This window comes from Miniopterus natalensis, chromosome 11 (assembly GCF_054644295.1).
Source record: "Miniopterus natalensis isolate mMinNat1 chromosome 11, mMinNat1.hap1, whole genome shotgun sequence".
Taxonomy (NCBI): domain Eukaryota; kingdom Metazoa; phylum Chordata; class Mammalia; order Chiroptera; family Miniopteridae; genus Miniopterus; species Miniopterus natalensis.
Window position 1 is genome coordinate 51398632 of NC_142091.1, and position 26302 is coordinate 51424933.

Below are 26302 nucleotides of genomic sequence, written 5' to 3' on the forward strand. Positions count from 1 at the left end.
CCCAGGCCCAAAAATTCCAAAACTGGCAAACTGAACTGAGCTGGCTGACATTCACAAGCAGACTGCCTCAGCAGGGAGATTCCCAAGCAGCCAGAGGAGACTGTGATGTAGGTGAGCCTAGCATTCCTCTGCTGGGAAAAACTGGCAGGTTGCTATCTGCAATTCTACAGAAGAACTGTGTTATCACAAATCCCACAATGACTCCCTCCTTATCAAGTAAAGGATCATAGAACTTTCTCTGCTATTGATTATTGATGTCCAAGACTGTCCGGATACAGTGCCACCATTATTACATCTCCAATAGCAATTCAACCATTCCACTTACACAGCACTTTTCACCTTCAAAGTACTTTACAAAGATTAACTAATTAATCCTTGTGCCCCTGGGGAGGCACAGACATTCTATTAGAGACAAGCCTAGAAACCAGGCCGACTTGATGTCTAGCCTTCAGTCTCTAGCCTGTTTGCTCAGTCTGGTAGGTGCCCTCTCTGAAGCTGTTTCCCCCAAAATACACTCTGCATCAAAAAGCTCACAGAGGACAGAGGAGACTCTTTTATTTTTCTTTTAAACAGACACTTATTGCCCTGGCCAGTGTGGCTCAGCTGGCTGGGTGTCGTCTTGTGCACTGAAAGATTGCCAGTTCGATTTCTGGTCAGGACACATGCCTGGGTTGTGGGCTCCATCCCTGATGGGAGGCATACAGAAGGCAGCCGATCGATGTTTCTCTCTCTCCCTCTCTTTTCCTCTCTCTAAAAATCAATAAAAATATTTTAAAAAAACAACAAACAGACACTTATTGACCACCTCCTAGATGCTGGCACATTCATAGACACTCTCCCAATTAATCCTAATAATTCTGTGATGTATAGATTATTAAGCTTATTTTACAGATGAGGTTAAATGACTTGGTCAAGTCAAAACAACCAGCAAGTGGCCAAATCAAGATTTAAACCTGTGCCTCTGACTCCTAGACTAATAGGATATTCAACGACTGCACAGCTGCTGTCACAAACTGGCAAACCCTGGCTGAGAAACAGAGTTCTTACAGTGTTTGAGGAGGGGGGAAACCTAGATTAAGTGGATATGTTCTGTGTACCATGCAGCTTTCCTCACCTCCCAAGAGGACATGCAGAACTCAGGACTGTGAGTACTAAAATACAGGCATTAAATACAAGGATTATGATTTTAGGTCACCTGGAGTAAAAGAAAATAATAAATCCACATACAGAAGATGTTCATTGCTGCACTGTAGATAAATGTCTGCCTCAGGCTGAAGCACACCATCAAACCTAGGGAGATTCAGATCACAAATGCAACAAATGGAATCTTCTCCTTAGAGTAAAGAATTATAGATTACTACCATAAAACAGAGATACATTAATGTCACTCAAAAAGTATAGGTATGTGTCTCTGGATAAACGATAAATGACAAACAGCTCAAAATACAGTCAGCAAGCAAAATCTAATTTAAAGGCATGTCCATGTGAGAATTAACAGAACTATGGAGCCAAGAAACGTACATGGCAAAAGATCACAACTCCAATTGGAAAACAGCAGGGGTCAAATGAGTAGTATCAACAATGAATGCCCGGGGAGCTTGAAGGAAGCATTTCAAACTAGAATGATCCTGGCAAGCTTGATGGAATAAGTGGCATTTAAGGTGAACTTCTGGATAGAAAAAAGAAAATATAAGAATCTCTAGGAACAGGAAGAGGAGATTAGCAATGACAGAAATCAAAAGGCACAAAGTGGGGCAGGTGGAGAGTGAGGGTCATGAGGAAGGGGGACAGGAAGGGGACTCAGGACTGCCAAGATGGGGCCAACCACAGGGAAATGCCAGGCTCGGGGTCTGGACCTTACCTTCCAGATCAGGGATCCCCAAATTCATTTGCTTGCACTCCCCTATCAGTGAAATATTTTAAACATACCACCAACATATGTATATTCATTTATTATTAAAGTATGCACTTGTTTGCATATATTTATAAATTATAAATGTACCCTTACTCAAAAATATACAGTGTAAAACATACTCAAGAAGTAGAAAGCTTAAAAGAATAAGATAAAAAACACAAAAGAAACCAATTTTCTCTTCCCACACCCTGGCAATTGGTCTTGCATGCTCACTCTAGGTACTACTGTTAGACAGACTAAGGGGAGATTGTAGGCTTTTGAGCAGGAGTGGGCCTGATGAAAGGAATGTTTTGGGATGGTACACCTGGCAAAGGACTGAAGGGCTCCAGTAATAACAATATGCATAGCTAACACTTCCATAGCACCTACTATGTGCCAGGCAATGTTCTAAGCATTCTCTATTAGTATCCAGTTTATCCCTCCCAACAACTCTGTGAGACAGGCACTATTTCCTACCCCATTTTACTGACAGGGAACAAGGCACTTACCTTGTTCACAGTGGCAGTGAGTGAAAAGCAAAGGAAGGAAGGGAGGAAGGGAGGGAGGGAGGGAGGGAGGGAGGGAGGGAGGGAGGGAGGGAGGGAGGGAGGGAGGGAGGACACACACAGTAACACAGTCTAAAATGCATCAGGGCTGAAAGCAGGTTTTGGAATCACATGGTGGGGGGAGTAAAAATTTGCAAGGCTTGGCACCCAGTTAGATGTGAAAAGGAACAAGAGGAGATAAACAGCACTCTGAGACCAGGATTTCCAGCTTAGTGGGAAGGCAGTGGTGCCATTAAAAGAAACAGACAAAGGGGCAGACGTGCTAGATCAGGGTTCCCAGCAATGAGAATCATGAAAACCTATTTCATTACCAAGTGACTGATTCTTCTGGGACCTTTGGCATAAACCTTATCAAATAGTCAACATAAATAAAGAAGTAAACAAGGAGAAAGACCACCAGGTGCAGAGTCCTGGGGAGGGGAGAGGGAGAGGGGTGTTCTGAGGTTAAAGGGTACTCAGGAGGGCGGGTGGGTGGTGAATATGCACCTGTTACTCTCCAGCTCTGCTGAGCCCTCATCCCAGATCAGTCTGTGCAACAATCTCAGAGAACCACATTCCTCACCTTGGGCACACTGATGCCAGTTTATAAATTAGAAGGACCACTGGATTAATGTGCATCTCCCCCTCCATAGGGTCAGCTCTATGATAGCAGCAGGGACTCTGCTTTTGCTCATCCCTATATTCAAGAATAACGCCCAGCACAAAGTAGGTGCTCACTAAATACCTGTTGCCTGAATGAACAGATGACTCTACCTGCTTCTTGCTCGCCAGTGCAGAACTATATCACTCACTGGCTCCATCCTGAGCCCGTTATCCCACATCTGTAAAATGGGAATAGTAACATCGACCTTGTAAGGTTGTTCCAAGAACACTTTTACATAAAGTACGTGACACGTAATATTAATAAATGTCAGCCACTGTTACTATTACTCTCCAAGACTGAACACCCCAGCCTGTTACCAAGAATTTCTATAGTTCCACCCACAGTTTCTACCAATTTGTCAAATCATCTCGGCCAACTCCCATCTACCAATGTCTTAGGGTCAATGCCTCTGACAATAATTCAAGAAAGAAAAGAACACTGAAGGCTCTGTCATGAAATTCTGGATTTCTGTTAAGATTCAAGCATAGAGACCTCTGAAGTACTGCACAATATAAACAAATTAAAGCCAGGAATAAAGAAGAAAGTGGAAGAGGAGAGCACTGGGGAAGAGAGATGAAGCTAGGTGAGCAGGAAAAGGGAGGAAGCTTTAACCTAAGACTCATATCTGGATCCTAATCCTGGCTTCTATTCTAGGCTATGTGACCTTGAACATGTCCCTTCTCCTCTAGGGGCCTAGATTACCCCATCCATAAAATAAGAGGGCTGGAATAGATGACCCTTGAGACATCTGCCTGATCTAAACTTTAATAAATGATGTATAAAACTCTTCAGGGTCAAAATGAGCAGTGTATGATATAATGTTATTGGCAGCTTTGGAAAATTTAATCTGACCGTGTCCTAAAATAAAACATCTATTTTAATATCAAAGGCCACTCACATAGTTCACAATTTAAAGAAAAATTGGGACTTGACTGCATATCCTATTATTTTTTAGTAAAATTTCCCCAGTCCCCAAAGTGATATCATGAACAATATCACAGAAAAAGTTTAGAGGTTTTAAAAAATTAATACAGGAATAAAATTTCCAATCATGGGCTGCACAACTAAAAGGGGAGAAGCGGCAGCAGCAGCAAAAGAGTAAACAAAAAGGTAAGAGGGAGGTGGGACGGGGTGGGACGGGTCACTGGGGAGAAAAAGGGACATCGGTATAAACAAAAATAAAATTTAAAAATTAAAAAAAAAAAGGTAAGAGACAAGAGAATTTATTTATTGAGAGCTGAGTCTGTCTAACATTGCTTTAAGCACTGCCATTACGTTATATAATTTAATCAACTCTTAATGATTCATTTTACAGGAAAAGAAACAGATCACAGAGGTTAAATGACTTGCTCAAGATCACAAAGCTAGTAAGTAGCAAAGTTGCAACAATAATGATGATACTAATACTGATAACTGATATTTTGAGGGCACTAATTTCATGCTAAACTTCTTTACATGGATTGTCCCAAACCCGGTGGGAATGTCTCAGGAAGCCCCAGTCCTAGTTTGTTTAGCCCTTGCCTTCCACACAGACCCTCCCTCCAAATACCTATGCTCTTCGAGGCTGGATGGCTGCCCCTTGTCAAGGGCACACTCACTTCCTCCCTCCAGGGCCTTAGGGTCAGGCCGTGCGCCGGCCTGAAATGCTGGTGGGCTTGCGTGTTCCACCCAAGAGCTCCTTCTCCCCTGTCAGCGCCTGACTCAGTGCCACTGCCTCCCTAACCCATGCCATCATCTCCCTGTCAGAACAGCCATCCCTTCCATTAGTAGCCACTGGCATGCTGTTTGTGTCTCTGTTCCAACAACTATTCCATGCCACCAAATATAAGATTATTTGACAACATGTCTTATGTTGCCCTCTGTATTAGTCAAGGTTTTTCAGAGAAACAGAACCAATGGGATAGAGAAAAAGGTTTATAAGGAACTGACTCACATGATTATGGGGGCTGGCAAGTCGAAAATCTGCAGAGCCGATGTCTCAGTTCAAAGGCTCTCAAGCAGGAAGAGCTAATGTTCCACTTGGAAAGCAAGAGAATTCTCTTCCTCAGGGAAGGGTCAGCCTTCTGTCCTGTTCAGGCCTTCAACTGATTGGATGAGGCCACCCACACTGGGGAGGGCAACCTGCTCTACTCAGTCTGCTGTAGAAATGTTAATCTCATCCAGAACACCCTCACAGAAATACTCAGAATAATGTTTACCAAATATCTGGGCAACCTGTGGCCCAGTCAAGTGACACACAAAATTAACCATCACATCCACTAAAGAGTGCAGAGCAGTGATCCTTTCTCTCTGTGTCTTCACAGCACCTACTACGGGGTCTGACCCAGAGCAGATACTCAGTGTTTGCTGAAAGAAAAGGGAGTAACAGGCATCGCTCTTACCATGCCACCAAGGACATCAGTGACCATCCCATACAAAGAGAAAACAAAACTGAGGAAAATAAATAATTTTTCCAAGTCACCCAGGCTACTCAGAAGCAAAGCAGGACATTCACAATACTCAACAAATCATTACTGAGCACTTTCTCTCCACCAGGGGCCATCCCAGGAGCTGGGGGCCACATCAGTGAACAAAACAGACACCACTGCCTTCCTTTGTAGAACTTCCATTCTAGTTCGGGGAAGGCAGATGATGGACAAAACACATAGAACATATCCCCTGGCAAAGGACTGTAAGTGTTAGAGAGAAAGAGAAAGTAGGGAAAAGAGAAAGGTAGAGCTGGGGAGGGAGGTGGAAGCCCGGGACCTGCGTCCAGCTCCCCACTTCCTGTCTGGAGCTTTACCTCTATAGCATATGTGATCTTTCTGAAAGGAAGAATCTTAAATTTAAGAGACCTCAGCCAACTCTAAATACCTCTCAGGACTGTGATGAAAATCGAGGCAATACACATGAATGCACTTGTAAACTCTAAATGGAGGTGCTAGTAATATAATATGACTATTACTCTTTCTCTAAAGTCAGTTTGGCACAGCCAGTGTGGGTCAGTGGTTGAGAGTCAACCCATGCACAGAGAGGTCACCAGTTCGACTCTCAGTCAGGGCACACGCCCAGGTTGCGGGCTCGATCCCCAGTAGGGGGCGTGCGGGAAGCAGACAATGGATGTTTCTCTTTCAGCGATATTTCTCTCTCTCTCTCTCTCTCTCTCTCTCTCAAAATCAATAAAGACATTAAAAAATAATAAAGTCAGAGCCCTGGCCCTGAGGGGCCGCTCTGGCTGAGTGCTGGGGCTTCCTGCTCTTCCAAGGGCCCAGCAACACATCGCTGCCACTCATACCCAGCAGCCAGTTGGCACCAGAGAAAGCTTCCTGATTGAGGCCAGTGTCTCTGCAGATGTTTCCCAAGTCATTTCACATTCAAACTCCAAAGCTTCTTCGCACACTTTTAGACTCTTATTAATAACATTTTAAAATGTAGATTGCTGCCTAATCTTAGCTGCGTAATTAAAAAAATAATCTTGCTTCTCTCCCTCCCAGCAAGAAAGGAAACTATACCCCAAGGCTTCTGCAGCTAAGAATCACACCCTACAGAAAAGCTAGTAGGAGGCCCAAGGAGGGAAGGAATAGTGGGGGGAGTTGAAGTCAAGAAGTAAGGCTAATCCTTTGATTTTAGAGGAAATGAAAATGAGGCTGAGGAGGGAAATGATTTGCCCAAGAACACACATGTATTTTGGCAAAGCCAGAAACAGAATCCCAGTTTCCTGCTTCCCAATGAACTCTGCCTCATGGGGAGAGGAAAGGAAGAAGACAGATTGTAACTTCTTGGAAGATAGGAATCTTACCTATGTGATTCTCCTTACTCAGTGAGTGCTGTTCACCTGGGAAATAGTCATAGGTTTCAGGTGTTCAAGGGGATTATGGGAACAGAGTCCAAAGTTCTGTATATTCAATTTAGACTCACAGACTGTCACAGTAAGAAGGGACCGCAGGGCACCGTAATCCAGCCGTTTGCTTCTAGATGGGAAAAGTGAGGCAGGTAAGTAAAGTGACTGACTTACCCAAGGTCATGTAGTGAGTTAGAAGCAAAGCAAGACTAGATCCCAGGCCACCCTATCTTCTAATACATCCTGGCCACAGCTTCTTAGAAAAATACCAGTCAACCTCTCAAGGCTTCCATTGCTACCTGCAGTTTACCAAAGGCATCCTGGGCTCCTCGGCCAGGAAGAACTGAGAGGCAAGGTCCACACAGTCCCTCACTGCCTACCTTCCTGGGATGGCTTCTTGGAAGGCCCAAAGGCTTGGTGATAGAAAGACACACATCTCTACCCCCATCTCCTTGGGGTTCTCCCCCCCCACCTAGAACTGGTGTTCCTAACCTGGACTTCAGTTACTGTCCATTGCAAAAGATCATCAGCAGTTTCCATCTCTGTGAAGTTACAAAACAAGAAGTTTAAAAAAAAGGCCAAGCACTGCACCCAGCTGTTGGTGAGGCCGAGTTTTCCACTGATGACGATGACTCACAGCGCCCGAGCTGGAGGCAGGAGCTGGGAATGAGACTTAGCAAGGGAAAGCCAGAGTTGAAGAGCATGCCTGGGCCTGTAGAGGAATGCTTGAGTTCCTTCAGTAAAACCCCTTGTGCCCGGCTGTGGGAACACAGCGCCCCCTGCAGACCACCATGAGGCCCCGCAGGAGCAGGACCAGAGACAAACCATGATCTGGGGCGAGCCTTCCTGCAAAGCTCACCACAATATCAAAGCTGTTATGTTAGCAAGACAAGAGATCCAACAACACAGCACCCCCCAAAAAATACTATTTGCATCCTCCGCTTCCAAAGAGAAACTGGTTTTTGGTTAATGGGAGGCCCAGATTAAGAACTTGAAGCAGGGGAGACAAAGGTTGCCCCCAATCTTTAGGTGTAAACAATTTACCCAGGGGTAGGAGCAAGGAGGGGAGGGAGTCTATCCTGGGATGCCAGTTCATGATCAACCAGTGACAACATTTTGGGACATGACTTTGGATGGTGCCTCTCAAATTTCTTCTAACCCTACCCTTGGGAACTCTCCCAGGTTTCTCCTGAGAGGTGGGTATAAGAGACCTTTTGGAGACCTAATAGAGCTATACTCTATTAGGAGAAATTAAGGAGACGTGTAGTCCCAAGTTCAATAAGAGACTGGGGGAGGCTTGGATCAAAGCTGGTGAGCATGTGGCAACAGTGAAGTTATATTCAAATTGCTCACCTGGAGGTGCATGGCCTTGTGGTTTGAAGGGCCACCAGTCCAGATCCATGGTGGGACAGCCTGTCTTTCCTTCCACATCTACTAATTTCCCTCCCACTCTGCTCTCTGCTCCCATCTGTCCCTCAGGCCCCAGGAGAAGCACCCTTTATCAGCAACCACTTCTGTAAAAACCTAACATGGTTCAGACTACCTCTCATGGTCTTCACCTTCAGTCACACCGGACAAGGTAAGGACCAAAGCCACAGTGCCTTCCTTGGAGAGGCTGACTCTTCCATGGCCAGGGACTGGGAAAGGCATCTGCTACACAGGGTTTTTCATTTCATAGGATCAGCTCCAACCAAATCAGCAGAGCACTGTTACTATGGACCATCTGTCAGGACCCGGAAACAGCTCTGTTACATAAAGGGGCTGGTGTAATGAAATTTATTAAACTGGATCCTTCCTCTAGATGAAGCCCTTGAAGTCTCTTCTAGGAGGGGCCATATGGGGCACTGGAGGGGCACAGGGCAAGGGACCCAGAGGGTCCTAATCCTGGCTCCGCATCTGTTAGCTGTGAGACCATTTCCCTGAGCTTCTGTTTTCTCAAATCTCAAATAAGGATGAAATGGTCCTTTCAGCATCATAATTCCATGACTTAGTATTGTTTCCAACAAACTGGCAAAACAGTAAGCTTACTTTGCTATTAGTTTTATACTGTAGGGTTAATTTTCTTTTTAAAAAAAGAGCAGTGCCTTCGTATTTGTGGACTTAAAAGAGAGAAGTGAGGAATGGAGCCACGGACGCTGGGGCTGGCTGGAGGAAGTGCACAGAGGAGAAACCAAAGTTAGACCCTCCTATCAGCTCCGGCAGGAAAGGCCCAAGCAGATCTCCAACCATGTCGCTAGGAAGCAGGGCTGTTAGTGACCCCCTGCCTGAGCACATGGTAACTGCCAGTTTGCAAAGTGCTTTCACATATAGGATCTCAACACCCTCGAAGCTGACAGAGTGACACTGTTGACCTCCATGTCACATTGAGCAAAGTAAGATTAAGAAACTGGATAAGGTGGGCCCATGGCTCTTAGCCACCCCTCAGCCCCCTCACACGTGAAATGGGAGTGAGCCTTACCAGGCAAACTGTGAAGGGATTAGACAGATGATTTCATAAAGCCCTGGCGCAACGCCTGGCGCACAGCACATCCTTGATAAACGCGAGTAACCCTTCCCCACACACCTCCATCTTCTCAGGGCGGCATGGGAAGGGCCCCAAAGCTGCTCATCTTCAGGATCCTAGGAAATGCTCAAGATGGAAGGCAACATGCTGGCATCCTGGGTGACCTTCCACGTGGCCAGAGACACCATCCCAGAAGACAGACCAATGAGCCAGATAACTCGTCCCTATCCATCTCGTGGATTCTAATAATCATCCCAGCTTTTGGGGGGTGGGGCTCCCTTGAGAATCCAGAGTACCTCAAAATCAGCCAGAGATGAGAACTGAAGCAAAAAACAAGCATGAGGCCTCCACAGGGGAGCCTGAGAGAGCCACCCAGAGGCAGGGCCTCTCCCCAACTGTTCCTGTTTATCACCCTCCCCTCCCACACAGGAACCTTCACCGCTGCTCCATTGCTCACAGAATAAAGCCTGAATGAGGACCCGTACCTATTATACCTGAATGTTCCCACTCCCTTCTTCTTGCCTGGTCCCATGTTGAGCAAAGTGCCCCAGGGTGCACTGCCCTCTCCTGTGCCTTTGCCTGTAGTATTCCTTCTGCCCAGAAGGTCCTCCCCTCACCTCTACCTATGCAACAAATATTTGTGAAATGATAGAGTAAAGGAAGGAATGTGTGAATGAGTGAGTGACATAATATACCCCTGTGAAGCAGACAAATTAGGGATTATGATTCTCATTTAACAGATGAGGATCTCCAGGCCCAGAAAGGCTAAATGACTTGCCCAAGATCACAAAGTCAACAAGCAACCAAATTAGAACATGAGCCTGGCTCTTCAGGACTACTTTGGCCACATAAGACTTCCTCTTGAGGTAAAAAGTCACTCTCGTATTAGGAACAAGCTGATCCAAGATTCCTCAAAATGGGCCACTTTCATCTTGGCAAACATCCGAGAGCACTTGGAGGCACTGGCTGTCACTATGATTACTGACAGTTCCTGTGAGACAGGCAAGGTCCCCTGAGAAAGGGCAAGCACAGTACTGTCTGTGAGGAACCTGAAAACAATGGTGAAATTACAGGTGGGTCACTTAAAGCTCATTTTCAGAGAGATCTGGGAACAAATCAATCCAACCAGGAAAGAGGAAGATGACTCCTTGAATGGAGGCTGAGCCCTCTGCCAGGGACCTCCAAGCCCTTCCCAGCATGCCTGATACCCCCACCCACTGTGGACAGACAGGGAAGCCAAGGACCCACAGCAGGACCTTGCAGACATGCAGGGACAAAGCTGGCCCCAAGCCCTGGGGCACCAGGCATGGCTGTCAGCATCAGGGAGCTGAGGTTCTCAGCCCTGGTCTTCTCTGAGAAGGTGGGAAGCGGGCAGGGCCACAGGTTGGGTCTCCTAAGCACAGCCACTAAAATGGTACAGCTTCCGCACGCAAAAGTTAAAGCCATCCATGGAACTAGCCCTCACTGGGCCTCTCCTCTATGCCAGGGGAGAGCCAGGGGTAAATACAACAGACCAAGTTCCTAATCCCAAGGGGTTCACGTTAGGTGAGAGAGTGACAACAAATAAGTAAGCAGTAACGATACTATGGTTTCAGGTCGTGAAAACTGATCTCATGAAAAATAAAGCAGGGTGGGAGTAGCATGTGGCTGGGACAGACTGGCGGTGGCTATTTCCAATAGGGTGGACAGGGAGGGCCTCTGTGAGAGGTGACAGTTGGGCAGAAAATGATGGGAGTGTGGCAATAGTGTGGGTATCAGAGACTAGCACTCCTGGCAGAGGGGACTGCTAAAGGTACTCAGGGTCTTCTCAGACACAAATCCTACCACACAGTGTTGAGGAGTATGCAAGTGGCAGCACCTGGCGGAGCACCTAGTCCATGCCAAGTGCTTGGCAAAGACTGGTTCCCTGCCCTCCTCTGACCCCCTTGGAAATTTTTTAAAAATGGAGAATTTGTTCAACTAGCTGTGCTAACTCGTGTCTTATTGCATTGTGCCTCTGACAAGGCCCTGGGCCTGCCCATCTGTTGGGTGTGGAAGCTGTGAGATGACCCTTGTCAAAGCTTCCAGCACAGCACAGCCTGATGGGAGGGCCTTGGCCTAGAGGAGAATGTGGCAGGCAGGAGGGTAGCAGAAACGGCAATGGACGCTGCCCTTACTGCAGGTGGGAGGGTGGAAATCACTAGGACCAGATGCTCACGAAACCAGGATCAAGGCAGAGAGTTAGCTCCTGTCTCCTTCCCTTCTTACCTCTGGCTCACTGGCCCACGGCCCAGCCCTTGTCTCCTGACTCTCCCACAGGGTAGCCAGCCAGAGGCCAAACCATCCTCAGTTCTTGTCACAAGCAAGGAGATAACTGGGTATTATTACCTCATGGTGAGACCTTAGGTAGCCCCCTTCCCTCTCTGGGCCTGAGTTCTCCCATCCATAAAAGGAGAAGAGGGCCTGGGTGACCTCTGGGGGTCCTTTCAGCTCTGACCTTGCTAATTCTGACTCCGGATGCTGGCCCAACCCCCCTAACCCCCCAAAGCTGTCTGCCTGCCCACTGCTGCCATCTCGTGGCCCTCCAGGGCCAGCTGCACTTGGCTTTGACCGGGCCCCTGACAAGCCCCCTTATTCGAATGCACCTATTTCTAAGAGTGAATCCTGCTTCTGCTTCAGCTTGACATATACTGCACTTCTCCGGACCGCAGATCAATGGGTATTCATTGCCAAACACAAAAACCAAAAATAACACCAAAACTTCATCTCTCTAGCAGAGATGACACACTGCAGCTGAGAGTCCGACCTCCCTACTCAAAGACAGGAAGTGACCTGCCCAAGGTCGCACAGCTGCCTGGCTCCCAGACCAACTCACAGTTCCACTTTATCACACTGCTTAGGGCTGCTGGGCACCCCGGAAACCAAAAATAAAGTCAGCCCAGGGCAAAGGAAACAAAGCCTTTGAAAGGTGGGAAACAAACTATCAGGATTCCTTGGAAAGCTCAAGAAATGGTAAGATAAGGCATGTGAACATGTGAGCAATGCTTGCAGAAATTCACTGGAAGTAACAAATTGGCAGTGCCCAGGGTATCTCCTAACCTTGGAGGGCCTCAATCACAAGGACACCTTCAGGTCTTCCATAAACCAGTCTCCAAGCCACCACCGCAGCCTGGATCCTAGGTTAGGGAGCCCCCCAAAGGACAAGAAAGACACACTGGGGTAGCAGCATGCTTCCCCCACCACATGAACTTCTCAAGGTAGAGTTATAGCTTGTTTTCTCTACCTCCAGACCTCTCAGCACCTGGCCAGAGCAGCTCAGTAAAGGTCTATACAGGCAGACCCCTTAGATTCTTACACAATCATGGGAACTGTCCACCATTTGTGGACTCAACTGACCACACTCTTGGCTCTGTCTGCAGCCTACTCCTGAACCCTACAGTGCAGACCCTGAAAAAACATACTGTAGGTTATTTGCCTTTTCTAGCCTCTATTATCTCACATCTGCAGCATAATGGGTGCAAGATCATCTACTGGATGATCTTCAAAGTCCTTTTAATTCTAAAATTCTAGAATTTGAAACCAGTTCAAGGCCAATCAAGGCTACTCCACCTGCAGAGCAGATATAAGGAGGAAGTAATCAAGCAATGCTTCCCTCTAGTGGTTTAATGCTGTCACTACATCCTCTCAGCTCTGAGCCCTACCACTGAACTGCATTTAATCCCACCCTGAACTCTGAACAGAAATGGGCTTGCCCTGGTGCAAAGGAGAGGGAGAGAAAGCATGGACCCAGGAACTAATGAGGCCTCTGAGCAGGTTCCATGCCACTGGAGAAATTCTCCATCTTTAGGAACAAGTGTATTTTGGCGCTCAAAGGACCTTTTGTGACCTCCAACTCCTCTCTTCAGATGAGGAAACCAAGGCTCAGGGACATTCAGAAGGAACTTGCCTGAGGTCACAATGCTGACTCACAACTGAGCCAAAAATAGATCCCCACTTTCCTGCCTCCTTCTACAGTCTACTGCCTCTTTTCCATGCAACCTCCTGACTGAAGCCTGTGGAAGTGACCTGTCAAGGACTCACACAGAGGAATGGGTGGCAAAGAGGCCACCCCTGCACTGCGGGGCAAGAAATTTTACTCATTAACATTCATGGGAGATATAATCAAACTAAAAATTACATATCTGCATAGAAAATATGAAATAAAATTCATTCATAATCCCACCAAGCAGAGATAATATTCTGGCATACTTCTTTCTAGTCTTTTCTGTGCAGACATCCTTTTAAAAAAAAACAAAAAAAAACAAAAAACAGAAGTTATAGTGTAGTAACTTACTGTAATATACTTTTTTCACTTACTATATCATAAGCATATTTCTGTCACTAAATGTTCTTCTAAAACATTCTAGTTAATGGCGATGTTCCAACATGTGGTTGTACCATAGTTTACTTAACCAATCGCCCTACAGTTTCACTTGTTTCCGTGCATTTGTTTTTGTCATTATAACATAGGTTACAATGAATGGCAATATTCTTACTAATTCTTACTATTCTAACATCCATAATTATTTCCTTAGGCCATTTTATATTTTTTTATAGGACAGAATTTCAGAGCTGGAATGGCCCTCAGAAATCATCATGTCCACAATCTCCGATTGCCCAAACGCGGAAAAGGAGACCAGAGAGTTTTGTGTCTTGCTAGAGGACAGAAAGACAGCAACAGAGCCTAGTCCCAAACTCTCCACCCATTCACATGCGACCTTCCCCAAGTATTTCACGCCGTTCCCTGACCACCCTCGCCCACACTGACCTCTCCTTCCTCTGGAACCCTAGTACCTTCGGTGTCTGGGCCGCTCCTCTGGCTCTCTGTCACATCCTTTTTTATTCTTCTACTAAATATTTCATTTGTTCACCCAACTACAAGCTTCCTGAGGGTAGTTCTGGGTTTTATATTCCCTCGTATTCTGTAGCATAGTGTGATATACATGTGAGTAAGCATTCCACAAATACCTGCTGAAGTCAAGGATAACTAAGAAATACCTTCCTTACTGCTTGGAGAAAGATGCTTCTTTGAAGAGTAAAGGAAGTTCGGTCAATGAGTTAGAGCGTTCTGAGATACACACAACTTGGAATGAGAGCAGCAGGCTTGGGGACAAAGGACCAGGTTCAAGTTTTAGCTGTGCCATCTATTTGGACCAGGGCAATGCAGTTAACCAATCAGGGCCTTGTCTGTGAAGCAAGGCTAGTAACACCCATTTTGCCAACTTCATGTGAGAAAATGGATGTGAAAGCACTTTATGGTGATAAAAGTGGTCACAAGAGCTATGCCTGCTATTGTAGTATCATAAATGGAAATGCAGCTGCTTCTGTGAATCCTGGAATGGCCTCAGGACCCTCGCACCTAGGGCACCATCTCCTGGTTTCTACTCCACCCACAAATCCATTAAGGGAATCTATGGCTACACATTTCAGGTAAGAATCAGTGTTTTCTTCAAACAAAACTTCCATGTATACATGGAACTATTATTCCTGGTTCAGGCCCCTGGGTGTGCTTGCTTAAGTCAGTCATCCCCACTTGCTCATCGCCTCTAGAGAGAATGTGACGAGGTGGGTAGGACAGTGGACCAAGAGCCACGAGATCTGTGTTCTGTCCTAGCTCCTTCCCTCACTCCCTCTGCTTCCCCCACTTCAGTCCTCAGTTTCCCCATCTCTTAACTGAGGAGTCAGGCAAGCTGAGCTCTAAGTTCTCATGCATTCTGACATTCTAAGGATTCTAGGATAAAAACTAATGACTTCAACAATAAGCAAAAACTATCCATTTCAAAACAGTCCTTTGGGCTTGTTTTGACTTTCAATCATTGGGTTTCAAAGTTCTAAAGCACAAACATCATGCATTCCAAAGCACCTGCTTTAAATAGGGCCCATGAGGTCAGAATCTCCCTGAGCTCAGCTGAGGTTTCATGATATACGGTCCCAAAGAAGATGGAGTGATATCCACTGTCGCTCCATTCTGGAAAGGATTTTGGCCAAAAAAAAACCCCGGAAAAATCAGCATTAGCTGTATATTTATAAACTCGGTTTAGTGTGAATCAATGGTGAGGCTTGGATTTCACTAATGCTTAAACATCAAATGCAATAAAATATTTCTTGGTTTGTGACACTTAAAGAAAGGAGACTGGTCCTTCCACATATGGCATGCAATTCCCCCCCGTTAGAGAAAAAGAACAAAAAATATCTCAACTAAAGAACACAACCAAGAACCAGGAGGACAGCAATGGAAGGGGGAAAAACTTACTGAAGAGCAGAATTGGATTTCTAGCTTTAAATGCTGCCCTAAAGCCACTTTCTCTCCTCTTGGCTTCAGTCTTTTCACTTGCAAAGTGAGGAAGTTTCTTCTTCCATATCTGATTCTCTAAAACTTCTCAGGTTCTAGGACTTTCTTAGGTGACACTGAAGAAACCAAAGAATGTTAAGGACTCGGTATTTGCACTTTTTCGAGCCACAGTCTTTGTGAGACCACAATACTACTTTGGGATGCTGCTTGGCTCAGGAAAAGCTTCCAGCATCCAGAAAGCAACCGGATTCCAGACATTCTAACCAACCCCACATTAAGTTTCAGATCTCGTGTAAATCATTGCTCTTGAAATTCTAATTTATCACCAGCAACCAGCACTTAGCATTTTTAAACACTCATCTTTCTGCACCCTCCAGAAGAGTTCTGAATCAACCTGTAACCTATCCAGACACATTCATATCCAGCTCCTCAGAGACCTTTGCCAGAGAGAGAAGATATGGGCATCTGACCTCCAGAGGGCTCCAGAGTTTCAAAGGGCAGAGGCAGCTAACATGTACTGACCCAACACATGAGCCCAGTCCTGTGCTGGATGCTGGAAGCATCTCATTTAGTTCTCAGACAAGGTCAGCAATGCTTCTCCATTTTCCTAATGAAAAAAATAAGCTCAGAGAAGTTAGGTGTATTCATTTGTCCGACCTGCCTCATATGTGCCAAATATTTTACTGAGCACTGAGAATGCAATGCTGAGCAAAACAAACATGGCCTCTGCCCTCATGGAGCTTAGAGCCCAGTGGGAGGGGGAATTAGTCATAGAATGCTACAAAAAAATACCACAAAGGAGAGGTTGTAGTGCTCTGAGAACAGATAAAAGGGAAAAGTGACTCGTCGGGGATGTCAAGGAAAGTCCTCCCTTTGGAGGTGATGACTAAGCTGAAGTCTGAAAAATTAAAATAAAAATGATGTAACTAAGTCAAAATGAGGGGGTACAAGGATAAGTGTGCCAAATAGAGGGAACATCAGGTGCAAAGGCATTCCGGTGGTACATACATGATGCACTCAAGGTACCAAGAGGTGACAGTGGCCTGCACTATGGTGGCGACAGAGATGGAGAGCAGTGGTGCTGCCCACAGCCACACGGCTGAGGTTCAAACCCAGGCCTGTCTGACTCCAAAGCCTGTGTTCCTCTCTGCCTGGCCATTTATTCATTCATTCAGCAATTAGTTGCTAATCATCTACTAAGTGCCAGGCCTATACCAGGTGCTGAGGACACAGCCATGAATAAAACAGACGCTGCTCTCAGGGAATTTACAGTCAAGACATTAAACAAATAAGAATACACATAGATGTACACAGTTACAAACTGGGAGGAGTACCATGAAGCAACAATAGTGTGATCCGAGACTTTAACAAGGACAGTCACCTGTAAGGCCACGAAGCACTTCCAAACTTGATAATATAGAAGAGCCACTTGCCGGCTGCATGTAAGTGAAAGGCCTTAGGAAACTGCCTGTCAGAGCTGGGATGGAGCATCACATCCCTGGCCAGCTCAGGAGCCCTCAGGGGAGAAGCGGGAATCTCCAGCTCTGCACAGACTTTGATAAAACAGAAGTCTTTCTAACTGCTAACTCCTCAATATACTCACGTATCCCAACCTCAGGCACCCCTCACTTATGTACGTACACAGCATTTTACAATTAGCTGAGATTTCACAAAGATTCATTCATTTGAACCTCACGGCAGCCCTACGTAGAATGCTGACAAGTTTGAATATCCTGCCTGCAAGATGAGGAAATTGAAGCCTAGACAGGTGAAGTGCTTTAACCAAAGTCACCAAACTAGGAAGGCAGCCAGATCTGCCATCCAGCTCTCTCTAGCAGCACCTCGGGCCAGGAAATCATGAATCTCAGATAAGACGGCTGCAGGTCACTGAGCCTGGGTAAGGTCACCCAGGAGTCCCATGAAGTTCCTGAGAACAATGATCGGGGACATCAAGCAGCCTGGGGAAGGTTTCTAGAATGCAGCTCCAGCTTGAGACACAGGTACCCTTGCCAACTTTCCCAGATTAGAACAGGTTCGCTTGGATTCTTTCCAAGTGCCTCTGACTAACAGAGAAAAGTATTTTTCCATCGCAAACACTGCAGGCGGGCACCAGACTCCTGAAGCGGGAGGGCAGAGACTGCACCCATATTCCTGCAGAGACAAACTGTAAAGTTAGCCTGATGCTGTGTGAACCGCCTACCTAGGTGCCTACCCCTGGGTATGCTAGGCTTAGCCAGCATTTCTCAGTCGTGGCTCAACTAACATCTGGGGTCGGGCATTTCTTTGTTGCAGGGTGCTGCCCTTGCACTGTCAGATGCTTAGCAGCATCCCCCGCCTCTATCAACTGGATGCCAGTGGCACCCCTAGTTGTGACAACCAAATACGTCTTGAGACATTGCAAATGTCCGCTGGGATGCCAAATCACCCGAGATGGAGGATCACTGGCCTAGGGCCTATGGAGAAGGGGACAACCAGAGTCCACTCCCTTTCTCTCATCCTAACCCATCCACCCAATCCCATCTTACAGGAGAGATATATATATGGTCACTGTGCGTAAACTCTTTTTTAATCAATATCACACATAATTAATGCCTTCCCGAAGGAGACTGGGAGCAGCCTCTGTGCCAACCTGGTCTGCAGGAGGGTCCTGGGAACAATTCACCACTGGAGCTTGTGAAAACAACTAAAGTCAAACAACCCTTTGTTCCACTAATGAGCTGCTTCTGACCCTGTGAGCAAATCTTGTTCCCGTGAACATGAGCGGCAGAGTCTGATTAAACTGGAAGCCCTGGGTGTTTCTTCTCAATGACACTGGGCCCAGATGGAGCGCAACACTGGTAGATTAAATAGCAGCAGACTCCCATTTACCCGAAATCCAGCACAACCACCCGGGCACACAAACATCCCAGCTCCTAACCACTCTGGACTTAGGAGGAAGGCGAAAGTGACAAAGTACATAAACAAACGATCTGAACTAACAGGTTAATTAAACAGCTGAAACATCACCAAAAAATCACGCTCTCAAGTGGAGGTGGAGACCTGAAGCTGAGCTCCGGAGCAGCTGGGGTGACTCAGACAGTGGCACATGCGTGGGTTCCAACCTCCCACCCCAGGGGACGGGCTGCTGGCCCCGAAGTGGAAACCAGCATCAGTTACAGCGCTTCAAGGCTGGAACCAAAGAAGCGGCATCTTCATGTCTTTCATTAGTCAGCTACCTAACTAGTTAAAGGGTTTACTGACAGACTCAACCAAACTCACTGCCACTTGGTAGTAAGTGTATTTCACTGCACTGCAGTTCTTTGAAGACTGACTAACCACAAGACGCCCACCTGTTAATACCCAGTTACTCATATGACTGCTAGTTTCCATGCTACTTCTGCAGGCTGCACTTAGCGCTATAGCTGCCTGTCTCATACAGCATTGTACTGAAATTTCATAACAGATCTGTCTCCCCTAATGGACAGTGGGCTCCCTGAGGGCAGGGTTTATATCTAGTACAAGGCATGGTACGTAAACAGATCCTCACCATCTGTATGATGGGTGGATAGACAGATGGATGGTAAAGTTTTCCATCTCTATATCCTTAGACTTAAGCCTGTCTACACATTTTAGTGGGAGGGCATGGCCTGTGTCTTCTCTCCTGTTTCTCTAAGGCTTATAAGGACATTGCTTAATAGGTTCCAATTAAACAATGACTGATTTGCTTGGACTCTTGAACCCAAAGAGACAAACTGAGGCCTTCTGTTCATAAATCAGTGAGGCCAAGGAAAGAGGTCAGAAATCCCAGCTGTCTACCCTGCTGCACAAGCACTTGAATGTGTTTTGTTCCTTTTGACTAGATACAGTTTGATGTGAGAACTGAACACATTCTCTCCTAGGCAGCGAAGATACAGACATGAGCAAGACTAATAGGGTGCCTTCCCTAGAGCTCATTGTCTGGAGGAAAAGGCAGATATTATTAACAATTATACAAATAAGCAGCTATTATGTTCAGTGAGTCTTTTTAAGAAAAATGTCTGTAGCTGTTGCCAATCTTTAAGCAGTCTGAATCTTTCTGAGGAGAGTCATGATTTTTCCTCCAAATAAATAACACGCTTTCCTTAAAGCATCCTCTGACATTTATTATACAGAAAGTTTATTATACTCCTTGGTCATATAGGCCTCTGCTCCAAAATGACTGTGATTTTTTTTAAAGACTAATTAAAAGCATCACAGTTACGAATACTCATAAGTCTATGTCTGTGTGTTCCAACGTGTAGTATGTGTGACTTAACCAAGGAAAACTGAAGCTGGCTTGAAAACCTACAAAAGTCAGTACTAGAATAAGTCACCAGATATTTGGAGCCTAGAGAGCCACGCATAGCTAATAAGCAGGCCAGGGGACTCCTGAGAACCCCTAAAGTCAGAAGGCCTTGACATGATAATAGATCTTAAGAATTACAAACCACCCACCTGGGAAGTTCTGTGTAAGTCAGCAGAAACTCTAGGAAGGCAGGGAAGAGGAATGGCCACGAACACAAACCCCGAAAACACAGTCAGGAATATGAAGACCAGGAAAGAACTGCCCTAAGGGCAGGGTGAGAAATAAATGAAGACTCAAAGAGAAGATAAAAATGCCAAAAGCTGGATGGCATGGCATGAGAAGATAACACCTGAGGGAACATATGGATGTCTGAATTAATGCACATAGTTTATTAGGGTTAATAAAAATTTAAATAAAAGTACCATGCCAGCTATGATTCAAATTAATGCTCCTGCCTCAATCATGAAATACAATGGTTGGCAAAAGTAGATTTACAGCCTGGCCAGCATGGCTCAGTGGCTGAGCATCGACCTAGGATCCAGGAGGTCGCAGCTCAATTCCTGGTCAGGGCACATGCCATGGTTGTGGGCACGATCCCCAGTAGGAGACATGCAGGAAGCATCTGATCAATGCCTCTCTCATCATTGATGTTTCTGTCTCTCTGTCTCTCCCTCTCCCTTCCTCTCTCTGAAATCAATAAAGGCATATTTAAGAAAGAAAAAAAAAGTGGGTTTACAGGTCTGAGTATGCAAAAGAGTTTATTCTTGTATTGTTATTTATTTATTTATTATTGTATTTTTCTATAAGAACAACTGTAAACCTACTTGTGCCCACCCCGGTATTAATCTTTAAGTTCACAGGTACTGCGGCCTTTAATTTAGACTCAGGTGGAAATGCAAATAGAGTCATCTCTTCAGGCATGACAAGGCATACTCCCCAACAACCCGGGCAAATTTCTGGGCGATGCTTGCTGCAATGGGTTCCTTCTCAAAACCTCACGGACTCTCAGGGCCAGAAGGCAATAATCTAAGCCAGCCTTGCCTTTGCAGGTGCAAACCTGTGATCCAGAAAGGAAAAGCCACATATCTGGCTGACTGCAGAACCAGATCCTAGGTCCTCCCCTGCCCAGTCCTAAAAGCTTTTCATCAGTAAAAACCAACCAACTTATTTCTAAGCATTCAAAGCTGTTTAGACAGCTGTCCACCCCAGCTGCTCTTACCGACCACAAATTCTCTGCTGCTCTCTTACCTGTCTGAGCAACCAGGTGTGTCCACCCACTCCAGACAGCAGTAACCTTTTCTTTCTGAAAACAATGTGCTTCTATTTTCTGGGGCATAGGAAGGAAAGCAGCCTGGGAAGCCAGTTGCCCGTGCTTGTTGCTTCCCCAAACATACAGCTCTCCTGCATCTTAAACAAGCAGAAGGGGAACAAAAGAGGTAAAGGAACATTAGTCCCAAATGATGGAAAAGAACACAAGTCTGAAAAAAAAGTGGTTAAAAGAAGTATTATTTTTATGCTACAATGTTGCACAGAGCAAAGCAAGATACAAAATTTATATACAGCATAATATAAAAAAATTTTTAATTCTATAAACAGGAAATGAGGCCAAATACTCATAGTAGTTTGTCAAGGAATAGAAATTTTCCCATTAATTCATTCAACAAATATTTATTCAACCTCTACCATGTGAAAGATATGTTTCTCTATATTCTAAAGCTTTAAAAATATATGCCCTGCATTACCTTTTATTAGGAAAAAATACATTAACCTTTTTAAATAACTTATTAAAATTATGATTTAAGCTTAAACTTTTGTTTTGTTTTAATTTTTATTTTTTTCAATTACAGTTGACATTCTATGTTTATTAGTTTCAGGTGTACAGCCTAGTGGTTACACATTTATACAACTTACTAAGTGATTCCCCCAATAAGTCTAGTGCCCACCGGGCACCATACAGTTATTACAATATTATTGACTATATTCCCTATGGTGTACTTTACATCCCGGTGACTGTTTTTGTAACTACCAATTTGTGCTTCTTAATCCCTTCACCTTTTTCACCCAGCCTCCAACTCCTCTCCCATCTGGGGCAACATCAGTTTGTTCTCTGCATCTGTGAGTCTGTTTCTGTTTCGTTTGTTTTTTAGATTCCACATATAAGTCAAGTCACATGGTATTTGTCTTTGTCTGACTTATTTTATTTTTTAAGCTGAAACTTTTTAAACATAAGATTTCACTACACGCCCTGCCCAGCAGACAATAGAATGCTACCACATCATGTCTGTGTAGCACTTCGGCTCACTTGAACCTCACAATAATCCTGTGATATAAGCAAGAATACAACTGACTGACATTGTGATTTAATAGAGAAAGAGCACATTCAGAGTCAAGTGACTGGCTTCTATTCTTGGATCTGCTAACTAGCTATTGACCTTGGACAATCACCTCCTCTCTAAGCCTTAGTTTCACCAGCTTAACATTGGAGGTTAGTCTAGAAGGACAAACAGCATAACTGAAGACACCAGCAACAAGACAGACTGGTGGGAAACTGTGGCAAACCAGAAAAAAATTTAACTGGAAGTCAAACAAAATGGGGCCGTGGGCTACAATTGGGCCATGAATCTACAATTTATGATTCCTTCGGTGATTTCTAAGGGCTTTTCCAACCCTAATGTTCTAAGGTTCTATAAGGTTCTTCACATGTGGTTACGGAGCACTTGAAACATGGCTAATCCACATTGAAATGTGTTGTAAGACAGAAAAGCACAATGAATTGCAAAGACTTACTGCAAAAAATATAAAAGTATAGCTCATTAATAATTTTCATATTGATTACACATTGAAATAATGTTTTAGATATGTGGGGTTAAGTAAAATATACTATTAAAATTATTTCACATGTGTCTTTTTACTTTTCGAAAGGTGGCTCGTATTATATTTCTACTAGACAGCACACTTCTAGAAGATAAATGAATCAAGGCTGGGAGATGTTAAATGACTTTCAAGATCACATGGCTAATAAGGAGTCAAGCAGGGTAAGAAGCCAGGTCTTCTGCTTCCACTGTATTTTGTGACCTTCCAGAGAAATGTTACAGTACTGCTTGCCCTGATATAGTCTCAAAAACTGATCAAAAGCTAAACAGTACCAATAAAGGGCATTAGACCAAGAGTCAGGGTTCAATCTCAGATCTGCTGCTCTATCACTCTGACATTGGGCACTTCACTTCACAACCTGGGCCTCTGTTTCATCAAGTCTAAAATGAGAGAGTGTAAATAGGTGGGACTTTTTTGTAACCCAGGTGACTGTGCAGCACTGACACTGTGAAGTTCTATAGTAGATTTTATGTAGCCTCCCTGGACTTCACCAGGGTGTGCAAAGTATGAGGATCCTTCACAAGAAGGCAGAGGAGACCCTCGCAAAGTCTCAAGCTATTAAGTGGCCTGGTTCACTGACCATGAGCCAGTGTAATAAGCTTCTATTCATCTTAGTAAATCTAAACCATCTTTTTGCAAACACAGACTGCCTTCCACATGCCGATCATCACACTGTTGCAAAATTAAATTTTGCTGCAATGCCAAATAGTTACATAATCTACAACCCAAAACAAAAGGTCTGAAAAGCACTGAACAAGACCCAATGTGTTAACAGCTTGAACTAGACCAGGAAAGAGGGATATTAATCTTGGCAACTTTTTTTTTAATTTTTATTTATTGATTAATTTTTTTAGAGGGAGAGAAAGAGAGAAGTATCATTTGTTGCTCCACTTGTTTATGCATTCACTGGTTGATTCTAGTTATGTGCCCTGACTAGGTATCAAACCTGCAAACCCTGGCTCACTGGGAGGGCGCTCCAACCAACTGAACTACCCGGCCAGGGCATAATCTTGACAACTTTTAACTGACATTAAACATATCCAAAAACAATTCAGGCCCAGCCAGCATGGCTCAGCTGTTGAGCATCGACCTATGATCCAGTAGATCAAGGTTCAATTCCCTGTCTGGGCACATGCCCAGGTTTCAAGCTCAATCCCCAGTAGGGGGCATGCAGGAGACAGCTGATCAATGACTCATCATTGATGTTTCTATCTCTCTCCCTTCCTCTCTCTGAAATCAGGAAAGATATTTTAAAAAATCACTTTGTGAATATACTAAAAATCACCAGATTATACAATGTTAAAGGGTGTATTTTATATATGAATTACATGTCAATAAAATAAAAATTCAACATCTGTTTTAGAAACACCAAAATAAAAGTGTTCCACATATGAAATAAGTAACTTCACTAATTACATGATTTTTGAAGAAACTGATATTAGCAAGCAATTAGAGAATCTCTCGGTTTATATAATGCCAGCCACTTCAAATTAATTAGAACAGAGTAGAAACATCTCTTAGCCTACTCTTGTTCTCAGAAAAGAATGCCTTCCCCAACCTCATTGACTGTGGGGCTTCCAGTTCCTCTATGAGGCATTCATTTCAATTCAACTCTTCCAACATATATGTATAAATCTACCTAATATGAGACATAGGCTAAAAGTAGGCATTTCTTTTGTTGGCTGTTAAAATTCATTAAAGAACACCCTACATGTAGTTCAGAGTTTGTAAAGTATTTAAGCTCATTATGTCTCTGAACTCTGGAAACGATAACAGCTTCTCAGTGGATCTGCACTGCAAATCTGATGTTGAAGAAATTAACATGAATTAATTTACATATACTATGTACACACTTTAATTTCCACATAAAACACCATGCATGAAAGTCATTTCCCTTTTCTTAAAAATGTAATGCATTTAACTCTGTGTGAGAGGTCTTAACCAAAATTAATTTCTCAGAGCCATAGTCTCCAGTCTACCAGCAGGGGGCAGGGCAATCTGGACTTTGAAAGAGAGAACCTTTGGAAGAGATAACCTTCACTCTCAAGAAAATGCTACACTGTCACTAGAAAGTTTATACTGTATTGGCTGGGTGTGTCAAATGGATGGATGGATGCATAGCTAAACAGATATAGTGTGAGAGAGAAAAAAGATAAAATATCAATAAAAATAGAGATATATAGTTAAATAAAATAGAGTAAATACAGAAAGAGCAAACAAGGAGATAAATGGGTTAGAAAGGTTAGTTTGAGATTAAACAGAGGGAATAGATAGAGAGCTTAGATAGTTACATTAGACACTTAAATAGATTAGATGGATAAGATAACAATATGTCACATATAAATTTACTGTTGGTTATATGATTTGACAATCACAATTACCCTAAGAGGAAGGCATCCTTATCCCTAGCGTACAATTAAGAAAACAAAATCAGAGAAAAGGAAGTGAGGCCATAAGAGTGTTTTACCAGTATTGTCATATTTAGTTCTCAGAACTACCCACGAAGTATTTTACAGACAAGGAAATGGTCTCAGTAGGGTAACTTGCCTAAGATCACACAAGTGGTGACATCAGAATTCTGACTCCAAAGTCTATGCTCCTCCCTCTGTACCCCAAAATCACCACTTGAGAAAAAAGCATACAGAATTGTGAATGGGGACATCTGTAATACCCTCAACAATAAAAATAAATTTAGAAAAAAATACAACTGAAAGAGCTGTTACCTACCTGTCAATGAAGCCGAGTGATCTGAGCCAGCAACAACACATACTGCTTTAGAATTCTCTAGGCCTACAAAAAAAAAAAATTCTTTTGAAATTACATTTAAAACAGAACAAACTGGGCAGAGAAGGGGTTCAGGTAGCACTGGGAGAACCTCTCAGCCAGTACAGGCAGGTCTGAGTCAGCAGGTCTGGGTTGGCAGCACTGGCCAAGAAGATGGCTAACATGGTAAGGAAACTGGTTACCTACCAGGGGATTGAACAAACAAATAGATATACTGAGGATAAAGGAGCCAGATTTCTCACCATCAGAGAAGAGAGGAAAGATCCAAGAAAAGGTGGAAGGCTAGCATCGACCAGGTGGTACTGGCTTGCAATTGTAGAGACCAGTGTAGGCTCATGGTTTCCAATGGAAACAGATAAAGATATAGGTGTACATATGTGTAAATACATCTATTTCTGAGCTCTGTCCACTGAGGGAGCCTAGAAAAATGACATCTCATACATTCAGCTGCCATCCACATGCAGGCACTAAAATACACACCTAGGCTTCCTGTCACACAGGCAGAACTAGAATTTGGCCTGCCTTCCATCTCCAAACCCAACACTTTCCTCCCTTAATTTACTGACAAAGTATAACTCCAATCGACTCTGCTAGACGTTGTGGTC

At 44.3% G+C, this 26302-nt stretch overlaps 1 protein-coding gene across 3 annotated transcripts in view; it reads right to left on the reverse strand.

Annotated features, from left to right (window-relative positions):
- The window catches only part of SERGEF (secretion regulating guanine nucleotide exchange factor), a 172538-nt gene that overhangs the window by 129314 nt on the left and 16922 nt on the right, over positions 1-26302 (reverse strand). For all 3 annotated transcript variants that reach the window (XM_087821761.1, XM_016225153.2, XM_016225152.2), the window contains 2 exons: positions 25641-25703; positions 21288-21446 (listed from right to left, as the gene is read on the reverse strand). In XM_087821761.1, the coding sequence (XP_087677887.1) occupies positions 21288-21446; positions 25641-25703 (222 nt within the window). The remainder of the gene's footprint in view (positions 1-21287; positions 21447-25640; positions 25704-26302) is intronic.